Consider the following 18,665-nt stretch of genomic DNA (forward strand, 5'->3'; position numbering starts at 1 on the left):
GCAAGTGCCTTGTGCCTCTGTCGCCTCCCAACAGAAAAGCCTTGTCTGTATGGACCATTCCTCTTTGTATCCCCTAGCCATAACCTCTGCCTTCCTCAGAACCCTGTGCTGATCAGGAATGTCCAGGATGTCTGCATCCATGGCACCAGCTGGGCTCTGCAGAGCCAGGACTGCTGTGACTCTGTGCAAATCCACATCATCCCCTGCATCCCAGTGGGATGTATGGCATGGCCGGTGCTTCCCTGACACCCTTAGTGCCTGCGTTTATGCTCTGAGAAGCCAAATCCTGGTGGTACCCACGCTCCTTACACCACCTCATGGTGCACAGGGTAGCGCGTACAGGATACACAGCCGAGGGTGTCTCATTGCAGCAAGGGTGGAAATCCTGGAGCTCCATCCCTGACTGTTGCAGAGCTGAAGACTGATGTTTCAGTGCTTTTTGGATCCAGCCCTTGGGGAGCAGGACTGGCCTGCAGCTGTGGGAGTCCTGGCCTAGGGATTGACGATAAACCCCTAAGCCCGGCTCTGAAAGGTCACCCGCTGTGTAACATTTAGAAGAGCCTCAGAACGTTATTTCAAGGAGTATTTTTATTTTTTTCCCCACAGGAAAAGCAAATATCTAAGCTGCCATGAGAAAAAAGCCCCGTTCCTGACTCTCCCCTGTGCATGGGGATTCATGAACTGTGGGGATGCGGTGGGAGGAAGCATGAGAGCAGAATGGCAATGGCACTGTCGCCTTTAATTCAGTAATGTCCCAGAGCCAGGGAGGATGCTGGAGGCACACGTGGGGCAGCTGCACATAACCCTGGGGTGCTTTATGAAGGTGAGAGCTGTTGACGGAAGAGATTCACACCTCCTGGTGTGGCATTACCCTCTCCATTTAGGACTGTTAACGCTGAATTCTCTCTCCTTAGGCTCAGGGCTCCTCTCCTGGGAGCAACCCAAGGGGCACAGAGTGTGCGGCTGCAGGTGAGCTCAAGGGCTGCAATAAGATTCCCAAAATAGTGTTCAACGCACACGCCAAGGGCTGGCTCCTGCATCCGTCACCACTCATAACTCCCTTCTGAGATAAGAGGTGCTTGAGCTGAGTGACGATGGAATAGTCGACTGGAAGCCACGCACATTTTACTCCATCCTTCAAGCTATAATTGCCCCTGACAGTGCTTACACCCGGGTTAGCCTGCCCTCGGGCTCCACCAGCATGCATCATCCATCACCAGAGCTGGAGCCTCTGGGCCGCTCACCAGCACGCAGGCTGCTCTCTCCGTCTTTCCAGCCAAGACAGTTTTTACCTCGACTCTAAAGAGCAAAGTGGAGACAAAAGAAATGGGTAACTCCTGCTTCTTTGTTAATACTCCTGCTTCCCTTCTCTTACATCTCCTTCTCCACAGGCTGGAGAAATAGGCTGACAAGAACTGCAAAGGTTTAACAAGAGCAAGTGCAAGGAGCTGTACCTGGGAATGAAAAGCTCCATGAACCAGGAAATGTTGGGGAATAACTGTTTGGAAGGCAGCTTTGCAGAATAGGATGCGAGGGTCCTGGCGGACACAAAATTGAAAGGAAGATGGCAATATGCCCTTGCTACCAAGAAGTTAAATGGTCTGCTGGGTTGAATACACCAAACCCAGTGCCCTCACAAGAGGAAGACCAGCAGCTCCAAGAACTCCCCTGCACCCGCAAAGACATCACACCACCAGTAATGCTCGAAGGCAACACCAGCAGTGGCCAAAGGAGCCGGGCCAGCAGCAGGGCCACTCGCTGACCCTGCGGGACCAGGAGGCTCCATTTTTCACCCACAAACCTTCCTCTCTCTGTTATTAAACACTTGAACATCCCAGAAAGCGTCTGGCGCTGCTGTCCAAGCTTCCAGCTGAGGATGAAGCAGTGGCAAATACAATGGAGAGCCCATGGCGACAGCCCCCAGACACGCCCTGTGACGTCCCCCCCCCATTGTGACCTTGCTGCTCGCCCTGCTCATATTCCACCCAGGTACTCCCATAGGGCAGTTGCTGTGGGAGACGGCTCTGAGGAGCTCTCAGAGGAGCACGTGCAGCAGCATCACTCAGCGCCCCAGAGGAAGGTCTTTCTGGACTGCCGGTGCCAGCAGCACCCGTGGTGCACCAACCCTGTGCTATGGATGCACAGTGTGTGGGGGGCTTCCCAGCCTCTGCCTGGGTGTTCCTTTTCCGCAAGTACCCTCAGCTGCTGCTCTTGCTGCAGGCCTGGGTCTTTCAGGAGATGAAGCGGTTCTTTGGCGGGCGCAGCTTGAAGGCATACCTGATGACACGCATGATCCTGGACGCGCTGCCCGCCTACGGCCTGGATGAAGGTTTCCTGGATGCGGTGCTGCGCCCCGACCTGCGGAGCCACACGTCGAGGTTCGTGCGAAGGCTCCTGGAGGCCACAGAGGAGTGCGCGGAAGAAGTGCTGAAACTCATGATCCACGAGGACTCCTGTGCTGGCAGCGGCTTGGGGAAGAGCCCCAGAGCCAGCGAGTGCTGGTCTGAGTTCAGCTGGTGGCAGGAGGGCAGCCCTGTGGCCAGCACCAGCTGGAGGGCGTGCCATGAGCGACGCAAGGGCAAGCTCGTGGTGAGGATCACCTCCTCCGGCAGCCAGCACAGAGGTGAGTGGACCGTCACCACCAGCGTGACCCGCTCTGACCGCCCCGAGCCCAGCCCCAGCCCCGCTGCCTGCACGCTGGGGACCCCTGTGCCCAGAGCAGCCCCCTCCGGCAGCGCTGCTGCAGCGGACGCAGACGCGCTCCCGAGCACCTCGACCGCTGCCGTGCAGGGGGGTCCTGCCTGCGTCCCCGCTCCCATCCCAGCGGAGCAGGAAGAGGCGCAGCAGGAGCCAGGGCAGGCTGTGCCCGGGGCCTCTGCTCCCCGCTGGGGCAGGGCCGGCTCCAAGCGGAAGAGCAGCAGCTCTGAAGACTCCGCTGCACCCCCCAAGAAGCGGCCCCGCCACTGATGATCCAAGGTGACACCAGCAGTGGCCAAAGGAGCCGGGCCAGCAGCAGGGCCACTCGCTGACCCTGCGGGACCAGGAGGCTCCATTTATCACCCACAAACCTTCCTCTCTCTCTTATTAAACACTTGAACATCCCAGAAAGCGTCTGGCATTGTTGTCCAAGTTTCCAGCTGAGGATGAAGCATCAACCTACCCTACAGCCCCCCCTTCACACACACTTCATCCTTCCTGAGGGTGCTTCAACACAGGGCCTTTCCTTGGAAGGTGCCTCCGTTGGTACCTCAGTTCCAGACACAGCAGCTGGAACAACTTTTGTGTCCTTTCAGAGAGGAAAAAAGAAAATGAAATGAAGCTGCTCCTCTCACAGGGGAGAGGAAGCTGTGACTTGTGCAGTTGCAATCCTGGCCCAGGAAGGTTTTCTCTTTCTCTGTGACTTTCCCCACCTGCAGTCGATTTAATCAGTTCTGGCTGTCCCAAGGACTTGTAGCACTGGTGTGATGCTGTTTCTCTGCAGTTTGCAGAAGGGGAGAGCTCTGTCTGGACACTGTCCTCAAGGGAGCCATGCCATTAGAGTATCTTCTATATAGGCCAAGTCAGAGCCCCACAGGATCAGGGCTTTTTGGGAACAAATGGTGCACAGGGGATTAACAGACTGCCCCTATGTCAGGCGGTGCTGTTCAACCTGCCTGGGCTCGGGAAGCATCGCTGCCACCAGCGCACAGAGCCTGGGCAGGGTGTGGGTGCCCAAGAGCCAGCAGTTTCGGGCTTCCTTCCCTCCTCCTGCACAGCCCGCTCTCAGGCCCCCAGTGGCAGGCATTATGCCCCCCCCATGTCTGGGGAGGACTTTCAGACGTGTCCCCATGTCCCCTCAGCTCCCCGCTGCCGTTCTAACCAGCAAGTGTCGAACAAAAGCCTCCAGAACCCGAGCACAGCTTTGGCAGAGCCAAGCTACCCAACCGAAAAGCTGCCCCCCATGGCTTCCCTCTGCCCAGGCACGCTTCCTGCCTAGGGTTTCATTGTCCCTGGGGCACTGCTCGGTGCACCTCTGACACAGCTGGCCTCCAGGTACAGGGCCCTGGCTCTACAAGCCCCTGGGTGCTGCCCTGGCAGCTCTGTTGCCCTGGGTGCCCAGCACTGTGCTTCCTCCTCCTCTTCCATCCTCTCCTCTCCACCCTCCCCAGCAGAGCTGTGCAGCCATGGCAGGGCACACTGCCAGAGACCAGGAGGTGCAGGGACCACCAAGAGCAGGGCTGCAGCCAAGCTGCTCTAGCAAAGCCCTGGGAGAGGGCTGCCCTTCAGTAGGGCTGAAACTCCTCTGTCCTGCAGTGTTCTTGCCCTGCCCCACCAGAGCTCATCCCCCGCTGAGTGTGTATTTCACAGCCGCCAAGGAAAGACCCTCAGTGTCAGACACCGTGCTTTGCACACAGGTCTTTACTGATCAGATGGAAGCACTGCTGGTAACAGCCTGGCTGCCCGGCGCTGCTGCTTGGGATCCTGGAGGAGGCTTTTGCTGGACATCAATCTTGGGAGCCTCTGGGCCTCAGAGGCTTTCCTGGATCCCACCGCTGTGCACCGGATCTGCTCCCCAGAGCTGAGGAACTGAACAGAAAGCTCCGTAGCCTCGTGCAGAGAGAGGTGCAGAGCAGCACTACAGGTCTAGTCAGGACACATGGGGTGAGATCTTTACCCCAGAACTCGTCTGGTTCTATCAAAGTTCATTCTTGGTTGGGATGATGGTCAGAGGGAAGTCAGGGCCAGTCGCTGCTGTCCTGCAGACATCTAGTTGGTGGGCTATAGAAGTATTACATAGCAGGCAACAGCGTACCCTTGAGTTCATTGGCTGTTTTCCCCTAAAATCAGATCCCCTTGAGGTATACATCAGACTTCCCATCTCCCGCATTACCCACCAAGTATATCCCGCTCCCGGAGCAAAAGCAGTCCCACGAGTGGGTTTGCCTTTACCTGAAGCAGGAATAACCCAGACTGTCTTCCCCAGCAAACTCTTTACGTGCACCACAGGAACTGTGTCCCCCTCTACAGTATGTAAAAGTTCTGACTGGGCTGCGCCAGCCCTGGTGGCAGATCCTGTGGTGTTGAGCAACCAGGTGGCCTGTGGTAAGTGAGTATCGCAATGCTTGAAGGTTACCCCACCCATTGCTCTCAGTGTAGTTTCTAACAGCCCCTTGTACCTTTCGATTTTCCCAGAGGCTGGTGCATGGCAGGGGATGTGATATACCCACTCAATGCCATGCTCTTTGGCCCAAGTGTCTGTAAGGTTATTCAGAAACGAGTCCCATTGTCTGACTCAGCTCTCCCTGGGGTGCCGTGTCCCCACAGGATCTGTATCTCAAGGCCCAGGACAGTGTTCCAGGCAGTGGCGTGGGGCACAGCGTACGTTTCCAGCCATGGGGTGGTTGCTCCCACCATGGTAAGCTCATGGCTCTTGCCTCGGCGGGTTGGTGGCAGTGTGATATAGTCAATCTGCCAGGCCTCCCCATATTTATCCTTCAGCCATCGTCCTCCATACCAAAGAGGCTTTAACCGTTTGGCTTGTTTAATTGCAGCACATGTTTCACACCCATGAATAACCTGGGCAATAGTGTCCATTGTTAAGTCCACCCCTCAGTCACGAGCCCATCTCTTTGTTGCATCTCTGCCCTGATGGCCTGAAGTGTCGTGGGCCCACCGGGCCAAAAATAATTCCCCTTTATGTTGCCAATCTAAGTCCATCTGAGCCACTTCAATTTCAGCAGCTTTATGCACTTGTTGGTAGTTCTGGTGTTCCTCAGTGGCCCAACTCTTGGGTGCATGGGCAACTACATTGTATACCTTCACCACCAGGCTCTGCATCGGGGCAGTGATATCTTGCCACAGTGCAGCAGCCCAGGTGGGTTTGCCTCTGCGTTGCCAGTTGCTCTGCTTCCATTGCTGCAACCACCACAATAGGGCATTTGCCACCCTCCATGAGTCACTATAAAGTACTAGCCGCTTCTTTCCAACCTGAGCATCCCTGGTTCAGTTGGAACCCCTCACCCCTTGCCCTATCGCTGAAGGTCCCTCCATGTCCTCCTTATGTTGAGGATGCAGCATGAGCAAAGGGGATGCAGCGCAGGCCACGGGGGTGTTTATGGCTCCCATTGAGCTTCTCAGCCCCAAATCCATCCCATCTCCCCCCATTCCTGACCCCCTTTGTGTCCCCATAGCGGGGGCATCCTTCCCATCTGCCCTGCTTGTGAGATGCTCTGAATCCCTATGGAATGCTGTGAATCCCTATGGGGTGCTCTGCTTGCAGGATGCTCTGGAGCTCCCTTGTGCTGACATCAGCCCCAGCACCAAGGGGCCTGCATCCAGCACCCATAACCCTAGGGCAGTTGCGCTTTGGGCACAGTGGTGGTAGCAGCTCCTTGGTGGCAGCAGCTCCTTGGTTGCAGCTCCTTGGTGTCACCCTCAGTGGTGGTGGCAGCTCCTGTGTGTCACCTCCTTGGTGTCACCCTCAGTGGTGGTGGCAGCTCCTGTGTGTCACCCTCAGCGATGTTGGCAGCAATGGCTTTGCTCCATGTCCTCATCGTGCTGTCATTGCCCTGGCTCGTGCACGGCTCCTGGCACAGCTGTGGGTGAGTGGCACCAGGCTCCGGGTATTCCATAGAGAGGTGCTGCTGCTTGCTCCCAACCATGGTCACACCAGTGGGGTGGTGGGACTGGGAGAACCCCGCTTTGCCATCACCCCATGCGGTGGCACAGCCTAGCTATGGGGCACCCCATAGGGTCCCTTGTCCCTGCAGCACCCTAGGGGGTGGGATGATGCTCATCTTTGGGACACCCCATAGGGTCCCTTCTCCCTGCATCATCCAATGGGGTGGGACGATGCTCACTCTTCATTCCTAACCATCAAGTGTTGGGCTTCTGCTTCCAGAGGGACCTGCGGTACCCGTCCCATGGCTGATTACTATGGGATGTCACGCATTGTCGGAGGCATGGATGCGCACCAGGGCGCCTGGCCATGGATGGTCAGCATCCAGTTCCCCACGGCCACCGGCTTCTCGCACATCTGCGGGGGCTCCCTCATCACCCCCCAATGGGTCCTCACGGCCGCTCACTGCTTCATCGGGCAAAAGTGAGGGGGAGAAGGGATTCCAGCCATAGGGAATAGGCAAGGAGCAGCTCCCATCCCATCTTCTTCCCCATCCTGGATGCACTGGGAAGAGCGCTCAGGAGAAGGCTGCTTCCAGCTTGACACCCCTTGAGCCTAAGGCTTGCTGGGGCAGCGCTTTCCTTTGGGAAGCAGAAGCAATGTGGCTCCTTCCAACCCCTCTTCTCCATAGAATGGATTAGAATGGAAGACGAGGGGATGGAATGGAACGGGATGGAATGGGATGGATCATGGAATGGGTTGGGTGGCAAAGGAGCTTGGGATCATCCAGTTCCAAGCCCTTGCCATGGGCAGAGATGCCTTCCATAGAGCAGCTTGCTCCAAGCTGGCCTTGAGTGCTGTCAGGGATGGAACATCCAAACCTTCTCCATCCATCCCATCCCAGTGCCCCAGCACCCTCATAGGGAATCCCTTCCTTGTCTCCAACCTGCAATTCCGTCGGATCCCATCACCCCTTGTCCTATGGCTCCAATCCCTGCTCTTCCACTCCCTCCCAGCTTCACCACGGATTGGTACGTGATGGTTGGAATCACGGACCTGGCTTGGGCCAATTCAGAGACCCAGAAACGTTGGATGCGGAAGGTCGTGCTCCATGAGTATTACACCAAGGCCTCCAACGGCTTCGACATCGCCTTGGTGGAGCTGGACCAGCCGGTGCAGTGCGGGTACCACGTGCAGCTCGCCTGCCTGCCCGATGCGACACTCAGGGTATCCCAGCTCTCTGAGTGCTTCATCAGCGGATGGGGTGCGAGGGAAGCCAGAAGTGAGTGCCCGACGGCCCCGTTGGCCTTGGATTGCTGGGTCACGGATTCATGGAATGGGATGAAAGGGAGGGTAAAGCTCATCCAGGTCTACTGGAGGTTGCTCTGACTGGGGTGGAGCATCCCAACCTTCTCCATCCAACCCATCCCAGTCTCCCACCACTTCCTTCTCTTCAACCTGAGCATCCCTGGTTCAGTTGGAACCCCTCACCCCTTGCCCTATCGCTGAAGGTCCCTCCATGTCCTCCTTATGTTGAGGATGCAGCATCAGCAAAGGGGATGCAGCCCAGGCCATGGGGGAGGTGTTTATGGCTCCCATGGAGCTTCTCAGCCCCAAATGCCCCCAAATCCATCCCTTCTACCCCCAGTCCTGACCCCCTTTGTGTCCCCACAGCGGGGGCATCGTCCCCATCTGCCCTGCAGGAGGCCAAGGTCCGCCTCATCGACGTCCAGCTCTGCAACAGCAGCCTGTGGTACCGAGGGGCCATCAAGAGCCACAACCTCTGTGCTGGGTACCCCCAGGTGGGCATCGACACCTGCCAGGTAGGGATGTGCCACTGGGTCCTTCTTCTCCTCCCCCATCTGCAGGGCCTTGCTCTGCATCCCCCTTTATCCCAGCTTTGGAAGCGCATCCAGCTCCTGGTCCATCATCCCTGCACAGGAACCATAGAGAATGGAGCTTTAAGAGCACTGAGATTCCACCACTAAACCATGTCATGAGCATGAATTCATGGAATGAGTTAGGTTGTGAAGGAGCTTAAAGCATCCAGTTCTAAGCAAGGGTCACGGATGCCTTCCATTAGACCAGGTTGCTCCAAGCCCCATCCATCCTTCTCCACCCAACCCATCCCAGTGTCCCACCACCCTCATAGTGAACAACTTCCCCTTACCTCCAACCCAAACTCCCCTGTTGTATTTGGAACCCATCACTCCTAGTCTTACGGCTCCAATTCATGCTGAAGGTCACTCTCCACACGCAAATGATGAAGGAGAACCCTTCCATCCCCATGGGCTGACAGCGGTGGTCCCCTCTGGCGTTGCCATGGCGACCCGTGCCCATCCTCATCCTCTCCCGTTCTCCTCCATAGGGTGACAGTGGCGGTCCCTTCCGGTGTTGCCATGGCCACCCATCCACACCCTTATCGTCTCCGATTCTCCTCCATAGGGTGACAGCGGCGGTCCCCTCATGTGCCGGGACACCCGTGCCAACTTCTTCTGGGTTGTGGGGCTGACGAGCTGGGGCCGCGGCTGTGCCAGGGCCAAGCAACCGGGGGTCTACACCTCCACGCGGCACTTCCATGACTGGATCCTCCACCAGCTGGGGATGTTCCGCTCCACGGGAGCCTCCTCAACGCCCCCGACATGGAGCCACCAGTATGTCTCCCATGCTCCCATCCAGCAGACGATGCCGGCTCCGACAGCCTCCAGTGTCAGTGGCATCTGCTCCTTCCCATACCGGCTGGTGAGGGAATTAATCAGTCAGGTGCAGGAGCTGCTGCAGGCTCTAAGGGGGAAGAAGACTTGAGGAGCGGCATCGCTTGAAGCTGGCTTGAGCTTCAATAAAGTTGCCTTATTTTCCCATAGAGGAGATGCTTTGCCTGCCCATCTCCTGGTCCATGGGGAGGGATGGGAATGAGGGATGGAGGGCAGGGAACAGTGGGAAGCGGGAACTGGAATCAACCAGGTTGGGAAAGACCTTCAGGAGCATCAAGTCTAATATTGCCCCACCATTAAAGCATGGCATGAAGAGGGAGGGGGGACAGCTTCCATTAGAGCAGGTCGCTCCAAGCCCCATCTATCCTTCTCCATCCAAGCCATCTCAGTGTCCCGGCACCCTCACTTCCTTATCTTCAACCTAAACTTCCCTGTTCCAGTTGGAACCCATCACCCCAGCTCCAATCCACGCCGAAGCCTCCTCTCCACACCCAAATGATGAAGGAGAACCCAACCTTCCATGGTTCTGCTTCATCCCTGCATCCAGCTGGAGCATCCCGCTTCCAGGCTTGGGATCTTCCCTTAGGACCTCACAAGCTTCAAGGCTGTATCCATCCCAGCACCAAGCACCCGTCCCAGCTCCCAACACCCATCCCAGCACCCTTTGGACCTCTCCCAAATGCCAGCACTGGGGTCCCCAGTGCCAGGAGCAGGGACTGGGGCCAGGGCTCACCCTTGTCCATCTGGCTGGGTCCCTATTCACCCCTCATCCCACGAAGATCCCATGAAGATCCCATTAGGACCCCATTAAGATCCCATTAAGTCTCCATTAGGATCCCATTAGGACTCCATTCTTATCACATTAATATGCCTTTAGGACCCAACTAATATCCCATTAGGGTGCCATTAGGACCCCATTAGGATCCATTAAGACCCCATTAAGTTGCCATGAGGATCCAATTAGGACCCCATTAATATCCCATTAGGATGACATTAGGACCCCTTTAGGACCCCATTAAGATCCAATTAGGATCCATTAAGGCCCCATTAAGATCCCATTAGGATCCCATTAAGATCCTGTCGTGGTTTAAACCCAGCCATGCAGCTCGTTCACTCACTCCCCCCCTTCCTCCCTCCCCCTACTCCCAGAGGGACGGAGAAGTGAATCGAAAAGAATGCAACTCCCCCCGGTTGAGGTAAGAACAGTTTGGTAACTAAGGTATAACACAAATCACTGCTGCTACACCAATAGTAGCAATGGTAAAGGAAATAACAAGGGAAGAAAGTACGCCACCTCACCACCCACCGACCGATAACTCGCCACCCCAGCCCAGCCAAACACCGACTGATACCCAGTCCAAACCCGCAGTCCTCCCCCTTCCGGGTCACTCCCCAGTTACATCCCGGGCATGACGTGCTGTGGTACGGAATACCTCTTTGGTCAGTTTGGGTCAGGTGTCCTGTCCCTGCTTCCTCCCAGCTTCCCTCCTCCCTGGCAGAGCACGAGGCTCACAAAGTCCTTGGGCAGACCAAACATTAGAGCAGTAACTAAGAACATCGGTGCTATCAGCGCTGTTCCCAGGCTGAGAGTCAAAACCACAGCACTGCACCAGCTACCAAGAAGGAGAAAAAATGACTGCTACTGCTGAACCCAGGATACATGCCCCGCTTGTGGGATGCTCTGAACACCTATGGGATGCTCTGCTTGTGGGATGATCTGAATCCCTATGGGATGCTCTGCTTGTGGGATGTTCTGAACACCTATGGGATGCTCTGCTTGTAGGATGATCTGAATCCCTGTGGGATCCTCTGCTTGTGGGATGCTCTGAATCCCTATGGGATGCTCTGCTTGTGGGATGATCTGAATCCCTGTGGGATGCTCTGGAGCCCTATGGGATGCTCTGAACCCCTATGGGATGCTCTGCTTGTGGGATGCTCTGAATCCCTATGGAATGCTGTGAATCCCTATGGGATGCTTGCTTGCGGGATGCTCTGGAGCTCCCTTGTGCCACCAGCTACTTCCTAAGATCCCTGCATCTGGGAACATCCACACTGCAGCACAGAGATGTGGGATCATGGAGTCAATCATGGAATCATGACAGAGCACTGGAACAGGTTGCCCAGGGGGGTTGTGGAGTCTCCCACATTGGAGATATTCAAGGCCCGCCTGTACAAGTTCCTGTGTGATGTACCCTAGGTTACCCTGCTCTTGCAGGGGGGTTGGACCAGATGATCTCTTGAGCTCCCTTCCAACCCTTGGGATTCTGGGATTCTGTGTGATTCTGTGAAGGCACCTTAAAGCTCATCCAGCTGCAACCCCTGCCATGGTCAAGGACGCTTTCCATGGAGCAGAATGCTCCAAGCCCCATCCAACCATGCCCACTTCCAGGAACACCGTACAAACCCCATTCCTTCTGCACCAATCCCTTTCTAAGCTCTTCTTCCCTCCTCTTCCCCCCCCCCCCCCATTCCCTGGATTCAGCACCATTTGAACATCCAAAGGGCTGCTGAGCCCTTTCATCCATCCTGTCCCAATACTGACCACACGGGCAGTTACAAACATGAGGATTTCTACACCTAAAATAGCACTTGTCAGCTGAGAAACTTGTGAGAAAATGCTGATAAAGTCACGCCGAGGCTCTGCTCTGCAGCCACCATCTCCATAGCTGTGAGTGCAGGCCCTGAACCTCTGTTACCCCTGACACCCCTCATGGCTATCGGAGCTTTCGCAGAGCGGCTCCATGCAACCCCTGCAGTGGCCCAGAGCTGAGGCCTTGGAGCCACAGGGCTTCACCCAGCACACTCAGCCCCAGCACCAGGAACAGGGAAATGCATTTGAACGGGAGGGGATGGTGGAAATCTGAAGGGAAATGAACTGGTTTTACCCTGAGAAGTCTCCCCTACCCTGTGAGACAAAGGGGCACAAAATCACAAAATGGGATATAGAAACTTTTATAAGAAGTTTTAAGTAGTGTTAAGTTTGATGGCTTTGTAACAGTAGCAATGGAAAATTACTGAGGTGCAGGATACATAGAGAAAAAAAACAGAGTACAACTAGAGAACATACTAAGAATTCTCACAAGATAAATCGTTATAGTTGGCCTAGTTTTAAGAAAAACAGTCTAGAAGAACAGGACACAGGGATAAGGAGTATCTGGGAATGGCAGGTGTCCAGGATGGGCTACAGTTAAACTAACTGATAAGTAGGAGGATGGGAGGATTATTATGTCTCTGGTGCTAACGAACCAATTAAACTGGTATGAGCATCTACTGCGCGTGCTTCAAAGGCTGCCAGAAGTGATGAAGATCGTTGGAAGAAGTAAACGACCCTCAGAGACCACCACCACAATTCTGTACGCATGCGGGGAACTCTCTGGAAAATGATGTAATCCATACGTAGCCTCATGAATATGTATGTATGCCCAGGGGCTATATAAGGGTGGCTTGTATAGCAATACGGGGACACACGTTAGGAGGATTTATCCCCCGTGTCTCCCGGCGCCGCAATAAAGAATACCTGCTTGTCAGCTTGGAAACTGTGTTGGCAAGTTTGTTCCTGGAGTTTTCTCCGAATCACCTGTCACTGCCTTTTCTCTCCTGACAGTGCCCCATGCCCGGAGGCAGCAGATGGATTTGAGTAAAGTAAATGATCCTGCAGCAGCTTCTTCTCTGTGGTAAGTCCTGCCATGGCAGGAATGAAGGGGAATGAAAGCAGCTTTCTGGCTGCTCCAGCTCTGGGATGGCTGCTCTGTGCCTGGAGCAGGAAGAGCTCTTGGGGAGCTGTTGTGCTGGTGTGGGGAGATGGGATGGCCTGGGGGGGCTGCAGAGCTCTCAGGGTGTCCTGGGCAGGAGAGCAAGGGACACAGGGGTCCCTGCAGGGAACTGCCCTGCAATGGCCCAGGCTGGGGCTGCCTGGCTGGGAGCAGCCCATGGGAAAGGTCTGGGTGGGCAGGGGCTGGACAGGAGGCAGCGTGTGCCCTGGCAGCAATGGAAGACAGCAGCATCGCAGGCTGTATGAGCAGGAGCACGGCAGGAGAACAAGGGAAGGGATGCTCTGGAATGCTCCATCCAGGCTTCAGATCCCCAGTTCAGGAATGCTACTGGCAAGCTCCTTCCTTCCATGGGGAGGAAGAAGCACCTCCCTTCTCCTCCCCATGGTGCCTGCGGGGAGAGGCTCGGGAGGAGAAGGGAAGGCTGATGGAGACCTGAGATCTTGGGAAGGGAAGGCTGATGGAGACCTGAGATCTTGGGAAGGGAAGGCTGATGGGGAGCTGAGATCTTGGGGAGGGAAGGCTGATGGGGACCCTAAGGATTACCCCAAGGGCCTCTGTTGCCCTTAACTGCATCCAAATCCTGTGGGCTGTAATCCCTAATCCCTGCTCCCTTTCCCGGTGCCGTCACCTTGTCTATGGTTCAGGTTTCCTAAAGAAATAATCTGGGATTTGGGAGCAAGAAACTGCCCATGGGAACAGGAAACTGCTGGTGTTGGGGTGGTTTTGGGGTGCTGAGGTTGGTTTTGGGGTGTTTTGGGGTGGTTTTAGGGTGGTCTGGTCAAGGCGGCCAAGGCCTAGGAAGATACCAGCCCCCCCCAAACTGCACCCTCAGCATGGGGTTGGATTTGGGGTGGGTTTGGGGGTGCTGTTTTGATTTTGGGGGTGTAAAGGGGTGGCTTTTGAGGGTGGTTGGGGGGTGTTTTGGGCTGGTTTTGGGGGTGTTTTGTGCTATTTTGGGGGTTTTGGGCTGGTTTGAGGGATGTTTGGGGCTGGTTTAGGGGTGTTTAGAGCTGTTTCAGAGGTGTTTTGGGCTGGTCTGGGGGTGTTTCGGGCTGTTCTCAGGGAGTTTGGGGCTGTTTTGTGGATGTTTTGTGCTGGTTTGGGGTGTTGTGGCGGTGTTTTGGGGTGTTTTGTGCTGGTTTGTGGATATTTTGGGCTGTTCCAGGCTGGTTTTGGGGTGCTGACGTCCCATTCCCCCAGTGCCAAGGGCTGTGTCCCTGTTCTCCTTCATGGAGCCGGTGCTGAGCCCCGACACCCCCCAACCCCCAGAAAGGCCATAGGGGGGTGCCCCCCCATCGGGTACAGGGACCCCCCTACATGGGGACCCCCAATGACCCCTTGTACGTGGGGCTGGGACACATGTGGGGCTGGAACCCCCTGCCCCCAATATGGGGAAACCCCAGGGACTAATGAAGAGTCCCTCCCCAGCATCCCTATAGGCCCCCTTCAGATACTGGAAGGATGCTATGAGGTCTCCCTGCAGCCTTCTCTTCTCCAGGCTGAACAGCCCCAACTTTCTCAGCCGATCTTCAGATGGGAGCTGCTCCAGGCCCCGAGCATCCTCGTGGCCTCCTCTGGACTTGTTCCAACAGATCCATGTCCTTTTTCTGCTGAGGACAATCAACACAAACCCACCTCTAAACCACCCCAAATCAACATAAACCCACCCCTAAATCACCCCAAACCCGCCCCAAATCTACCTAAAACCACCCCAAACCACCCCTTGCACCCCAAAACCACCCAATTCCCCCAAATCAACCCCAAACCACCCCTAAATCACCCCAAACCCACTCCTAATCATACCAAACCCAGCCCAAATCAACGCAAAACTACCTCTAAATCACCCGAACGCACCCTAAATCACCCCCAAACCACCCCTTTCACCCCAAAACCACCCAAACTCCACCAAATCACCCCCCCCACCCAGGACCAGCTGCTGCTCTGCGATGACTGCAACTGGGGGTACTCCAGCTGCTGCCTGAGCCCCCGATGAGCAAGCCCCCCCGAAAATCGTGTGAGGGGAGGTGAATGGGGGAGTGCAGTGGCACTTTGGGGGTACCGCCCCTCTTTGTGTGTGCCCCCCCCCACAGGCAGCTGGAGCTGCCACCTCTGCCCTGCGGCAGGTTGACGAGGACAAGGCCTGGCCTCATCACCCTCACTTAGGGGAGGACCCCCATGTAGCCCCCCTGCACCCCAAATCCTGCCCCAAAAGCCATAATGGAAATGGGGGGATGGGGGCGCTCGTTGCATGATGGGAAAATTGGGGCTCCCCCCCCCTCGGGTGTTAATTATTTATAATGGGGGGAGGGGAATTTGGCCTCCACCCCCCTTGGGTTGGGTTTGGGGTGGGGGCGGGTGTTGGTGGTGCAAAACAAAGGAGGGGAAAGGAAGCCGGGGGGGGTGCCTCATGGGAATTAAGGGGTGTTGTGCCCCCCCCGCCATCGTGGTGTTGTTGATGTGAGCTGTGTCTGTGATTAAACTGTGACAGAGAGAACCCCCCGGTTATTGACCCCCTGCACCCAAATGGGACCCCAAAAATGGGACCTAGCACCCAAATGGGACCTGGGTACCCCAAATGAGATACTAGCATCCAAATGGGACCCCAGCACCCAAATGGGACCCGGGTATCCCAAATGGGACCCCAGCACTCAAATGGGACCCCTGCACACAAATGGGACCCCGGGACCCAAAAGGGACCCTAGCACCCAACTGGGACCCCTGCACCCAAATGGACCTGGGTACCCCAAATGGGCCCCCTGCACTTAAATGGGACCCCAGCACAGAAGTGGGACCCCTGCACTCAAATGGGACCCTAGTACCCAAATGGGCCTCCTGCACCCAAATGAGGCCCCTGCACCCAAATGGGACCTGGGTACCCCAAATGAGATACTAGCATCCAAATGGGACCCCAGCACCCAAATGGGACCCGGGTATCCCAAATGGGACCCCAGCACTCAAATGGGACCCATGCACACAAATGGATGGGACCCGGGGACCCAAAAGGGACCCTAGCACCCAAATGGGACCCCTGCACCCAAATGGACCTGGGTACCCCAAATGGGCCCCCTGCACTTAAATGGGACCCCAGCACAGAAGTGGGACCCCTGCACTCAAATGGGACCATAGTCCCCAAATGGGCCTCCTGCAACCAAATGAGACCCCTGCACCCAAATGGGACCCAGGTACCCCAAATGGGACCCTAGCACCCGAATGGGACCTGGGTACCCCAAATGGAACCCTAGCACCCAAATGGGCCCCCTGCACCCAAATGGGCCCTGGCACCCCCAAAATGTGACCCCAGCCCCCAAAGTGGGACCCGGGTACCCCAAATGGGACCCTTGCCCCTCAAACCAGACCCCAGCCCCCAAACGGGGCTGCCCGCTCCCCCCACCCGCCCGCGCCCAAACCGTGCCCAGGGGCGGCCGCTCCGTGAGGAAAGGCCCCGGCCCCACAGGGCTGCCCCATGCGCATGCGCCGGAGTCCGGACTACAGCTCCCAGCGTGCCCCGCGCGGAGAGCTGCGCGCTGATTGGCTGCGATGGAGGGCGGGCCAGGGACGCGCGGTGGGGCCTGCATCCGGCAGCGGCGGCGGCGGAGCGGGAGCGGGGTGAGGGCCCGGGGAGCGGGGCCGGGGGTGTGCGGGCCCTCGGGGCTCTGGGCAGTGGGGCCGGGCGCTCCCCGGCCTGCTCGAGCTGGCGGAGCGCGGCCGACTCCTCCTGCACCGTGCGGGCGATCGGCTCGGGGCTGTCGGAGCCCTCGGCCTTGTCGGCATCTCCGGTCCAGGGCCGCATGGGGGGCCACGGGGACCATGGGGACACGTGATGGGGACACAGAGCTGAGCTGGCTGAGCTGAAGCAGTGAGCCCCGGTGCGCCAGAGCAGAGCGTGTGTTTCCTCCCTGCTAGAGGTGGGTTCCCTGGGAGGAATCCCAGTCTCTGAGTGCAGGGAGCAGGGGGGAGCTGCCTGTTCCCTTGGTCCATGGGTGATGATGCAGAGGGTTGACCAATGCACAGGGGGGTTGTTCAAGGGGGTTGAGGAATTCGCTTGCTTAAGCAAAGGTCTTGTCCCCATTTTCAAGAAGGGGAAAATGGATGACCCAGGCAATTCCAGACCAGTCAGTCTCACCTCTGTGCCTGGCAAAATCTTGGAGCAGATTCTCCTGGAAGGCATGCTAAGGCACATGAAAAACAACAAGGTGCTTGGTGACAGCCCGCATGGCTTCACTAAGGGGAAATCCTTCCTGACCAATTTGGTGGCCTTCTACGATGGGGCTACAGAACTGATGGACAGGGGTAGAGCAGTTGATGTCATTTACCTGGGTTTGTTGTTCGATACTGTCCCACACGACATTCTTGTCTCTAAATTGGAGAGACATCAATTTGATGAATGGACCACTCGGTGGATAAAGAACTGGCTGGATGGCTCCACACAAAGAGTTGTAGTCAACGGGTGAATGTCCGTCTGGAGACCAGTTACGAGTGGTGTCCCTCAGGGATCAGTGTTGGGACCGGTCTTGTTTAACATCTTCGTCGCTGACATGGACAGTGGGATTGAGTGCGCGCTCAGCAAGTTTGCCGATGACACCAAGCTGTGTGGTTCGGTTGATATGCTGGAGGGAAGGAATGCCATCCAGAGGGACCTTGACACGCTTGTGAGGTCCCTGGCTGATGCCAACCTCATGAAGTTTAACCATGCCAAGTGCAAGGTCCTACACCTGGGTCGGGGCAATCCCAGACACAGCTACAGGCTGGGCAGAGAAGAGATTCAGAGCAGCCTGCGGAGAAGGACTTGGGGGTGCTGGTTGATGAGAAAATGACCATGAGCCGGCTTCAGTGTGCGCTTGCAGCCCAGAAAGCAACCGTATCCTGGGCTGCATCAAAAGGAGCGTGACCAGCAGTTCGGAGGAGGTGATCCTGCCCCTTTATTCTGCTCTCGTGAGACCTCACTTGGAGTATTGTGTACAGTTCTGGTGTCCTCAACATAAAAAGGACATGGAACTGTTGGAACCAGTCCAGAGGAGGCCACGAGGATGCTCAGGGGACTGGAGCACTTCCTGTATGAAGATCGGCTGAGAAAGCTGGGGCTGTTCAGCCTGGAGAAGAGAAGGCTGCGGGGAGACCTGATAGCATCCTTCCCGTATCTGAAGGGGGCCTAGAGGGATGCTGGGGAGGGACTCTTCATTAGGGACTGTAGTGGTAGGAAAAGGGGTAATGGGTTAAAACTTAAACAGGGGAAGTTTAGATTGGATATAAGGAGGAAATTCTTTCCTGTGAGGGCAGTGAGGCACTGGAATGGGTTGCCCAGGGAGGTTGTGAATGCTCCATCCCTGGCAGTGTTCAAGGCCAGGTTGGACGAGGCCTTGGGTAATACGGTTTAGAGCAAGGTGTCCCTGCCCGTGGCAGGGGGGTTGGAACTGGATGATCTTAAGGTCCTTTCCAACCCGAACTATTCTATTCTATCACCCAACATCACCCCATCACCTCCTTTTATGGTCCTACCTCCCCAGCACCTACTATTGGGTCCTGCTGCCCAGCACCCACTTTTACAGATCCTAGCCCCCCCCCCCCAAGCACCCACTTTTG

The 18,665-nt window shown here is 56.4% G+C and overlaps 1 protein-coding gene across 1 annotated transcript; it reads left to right on the top strand.

The window, feature by feature from the left end:
* Nucleotides 1-6,510: 6,510 nt before the first annotated feature.
* LOC133210755 (acrosin-like) lies at nt 6,511-9,403 on the top strand. Its single transcript, XM_061350441.1, has 5 exons — nt 6,511-6,581; nt 6,881-7,081; nt 7,615-7,880; nt 8,273-8,421; nt 9,044-9,403. Exons 1-5 carry the CDS (start codon nt 6,511-6,513, stop codon nt 9,401-9,403), a joined length of 1,047 nt encoding a protein of 348 aa, XP_061206425.1.
* The last annotated feature ends 9,262 nt before the right edge of the window (nt 9,404-18,665 follow it).

Source organism: Neopsephotus bourkii, unplaced genomic scaffold (genome assembly GCF_033783945.1).
Source record: "Neopsephotus bourkii isolate Nb327-2 ecotype Australia unplaced genomic scaffold, CSIRO-AGI_Nbou_v1 NB_510, whole genome shotgun sequence".
Taxonomy (NCBI): Eukaryota; Metazoa; Chordata; class Aves; order Psittaciformes; family Psittacidae; genus Neopsephotus; species Neopsephotus bourkii.

Bases quoted from the DNA above. Each gene is read 5' to 3' on its own strand.
- LOC133210755 (XM_061350441.1), top strand. From the start codon at position 6,511: ATGGCTTTGCTCCATGTCCTCATCGTGCTGTCATTGCCCTGGCTCGTG. The intron at 7,082-7,614 runs GTGAGGGGGAGA...ACTCCCTCCCAG, and splicing joins CACTGCTTCATCGGGCAAAA to CTTCACCACGGATTGGTACG. The intron at 7,881-8,272 runs GTGAGTGCCCGA...GTGTCCCCACAG, and splicing joins GGGTGCGAGGGAAGCCAGAA to CGGGGGCATCGTCCCCATCT.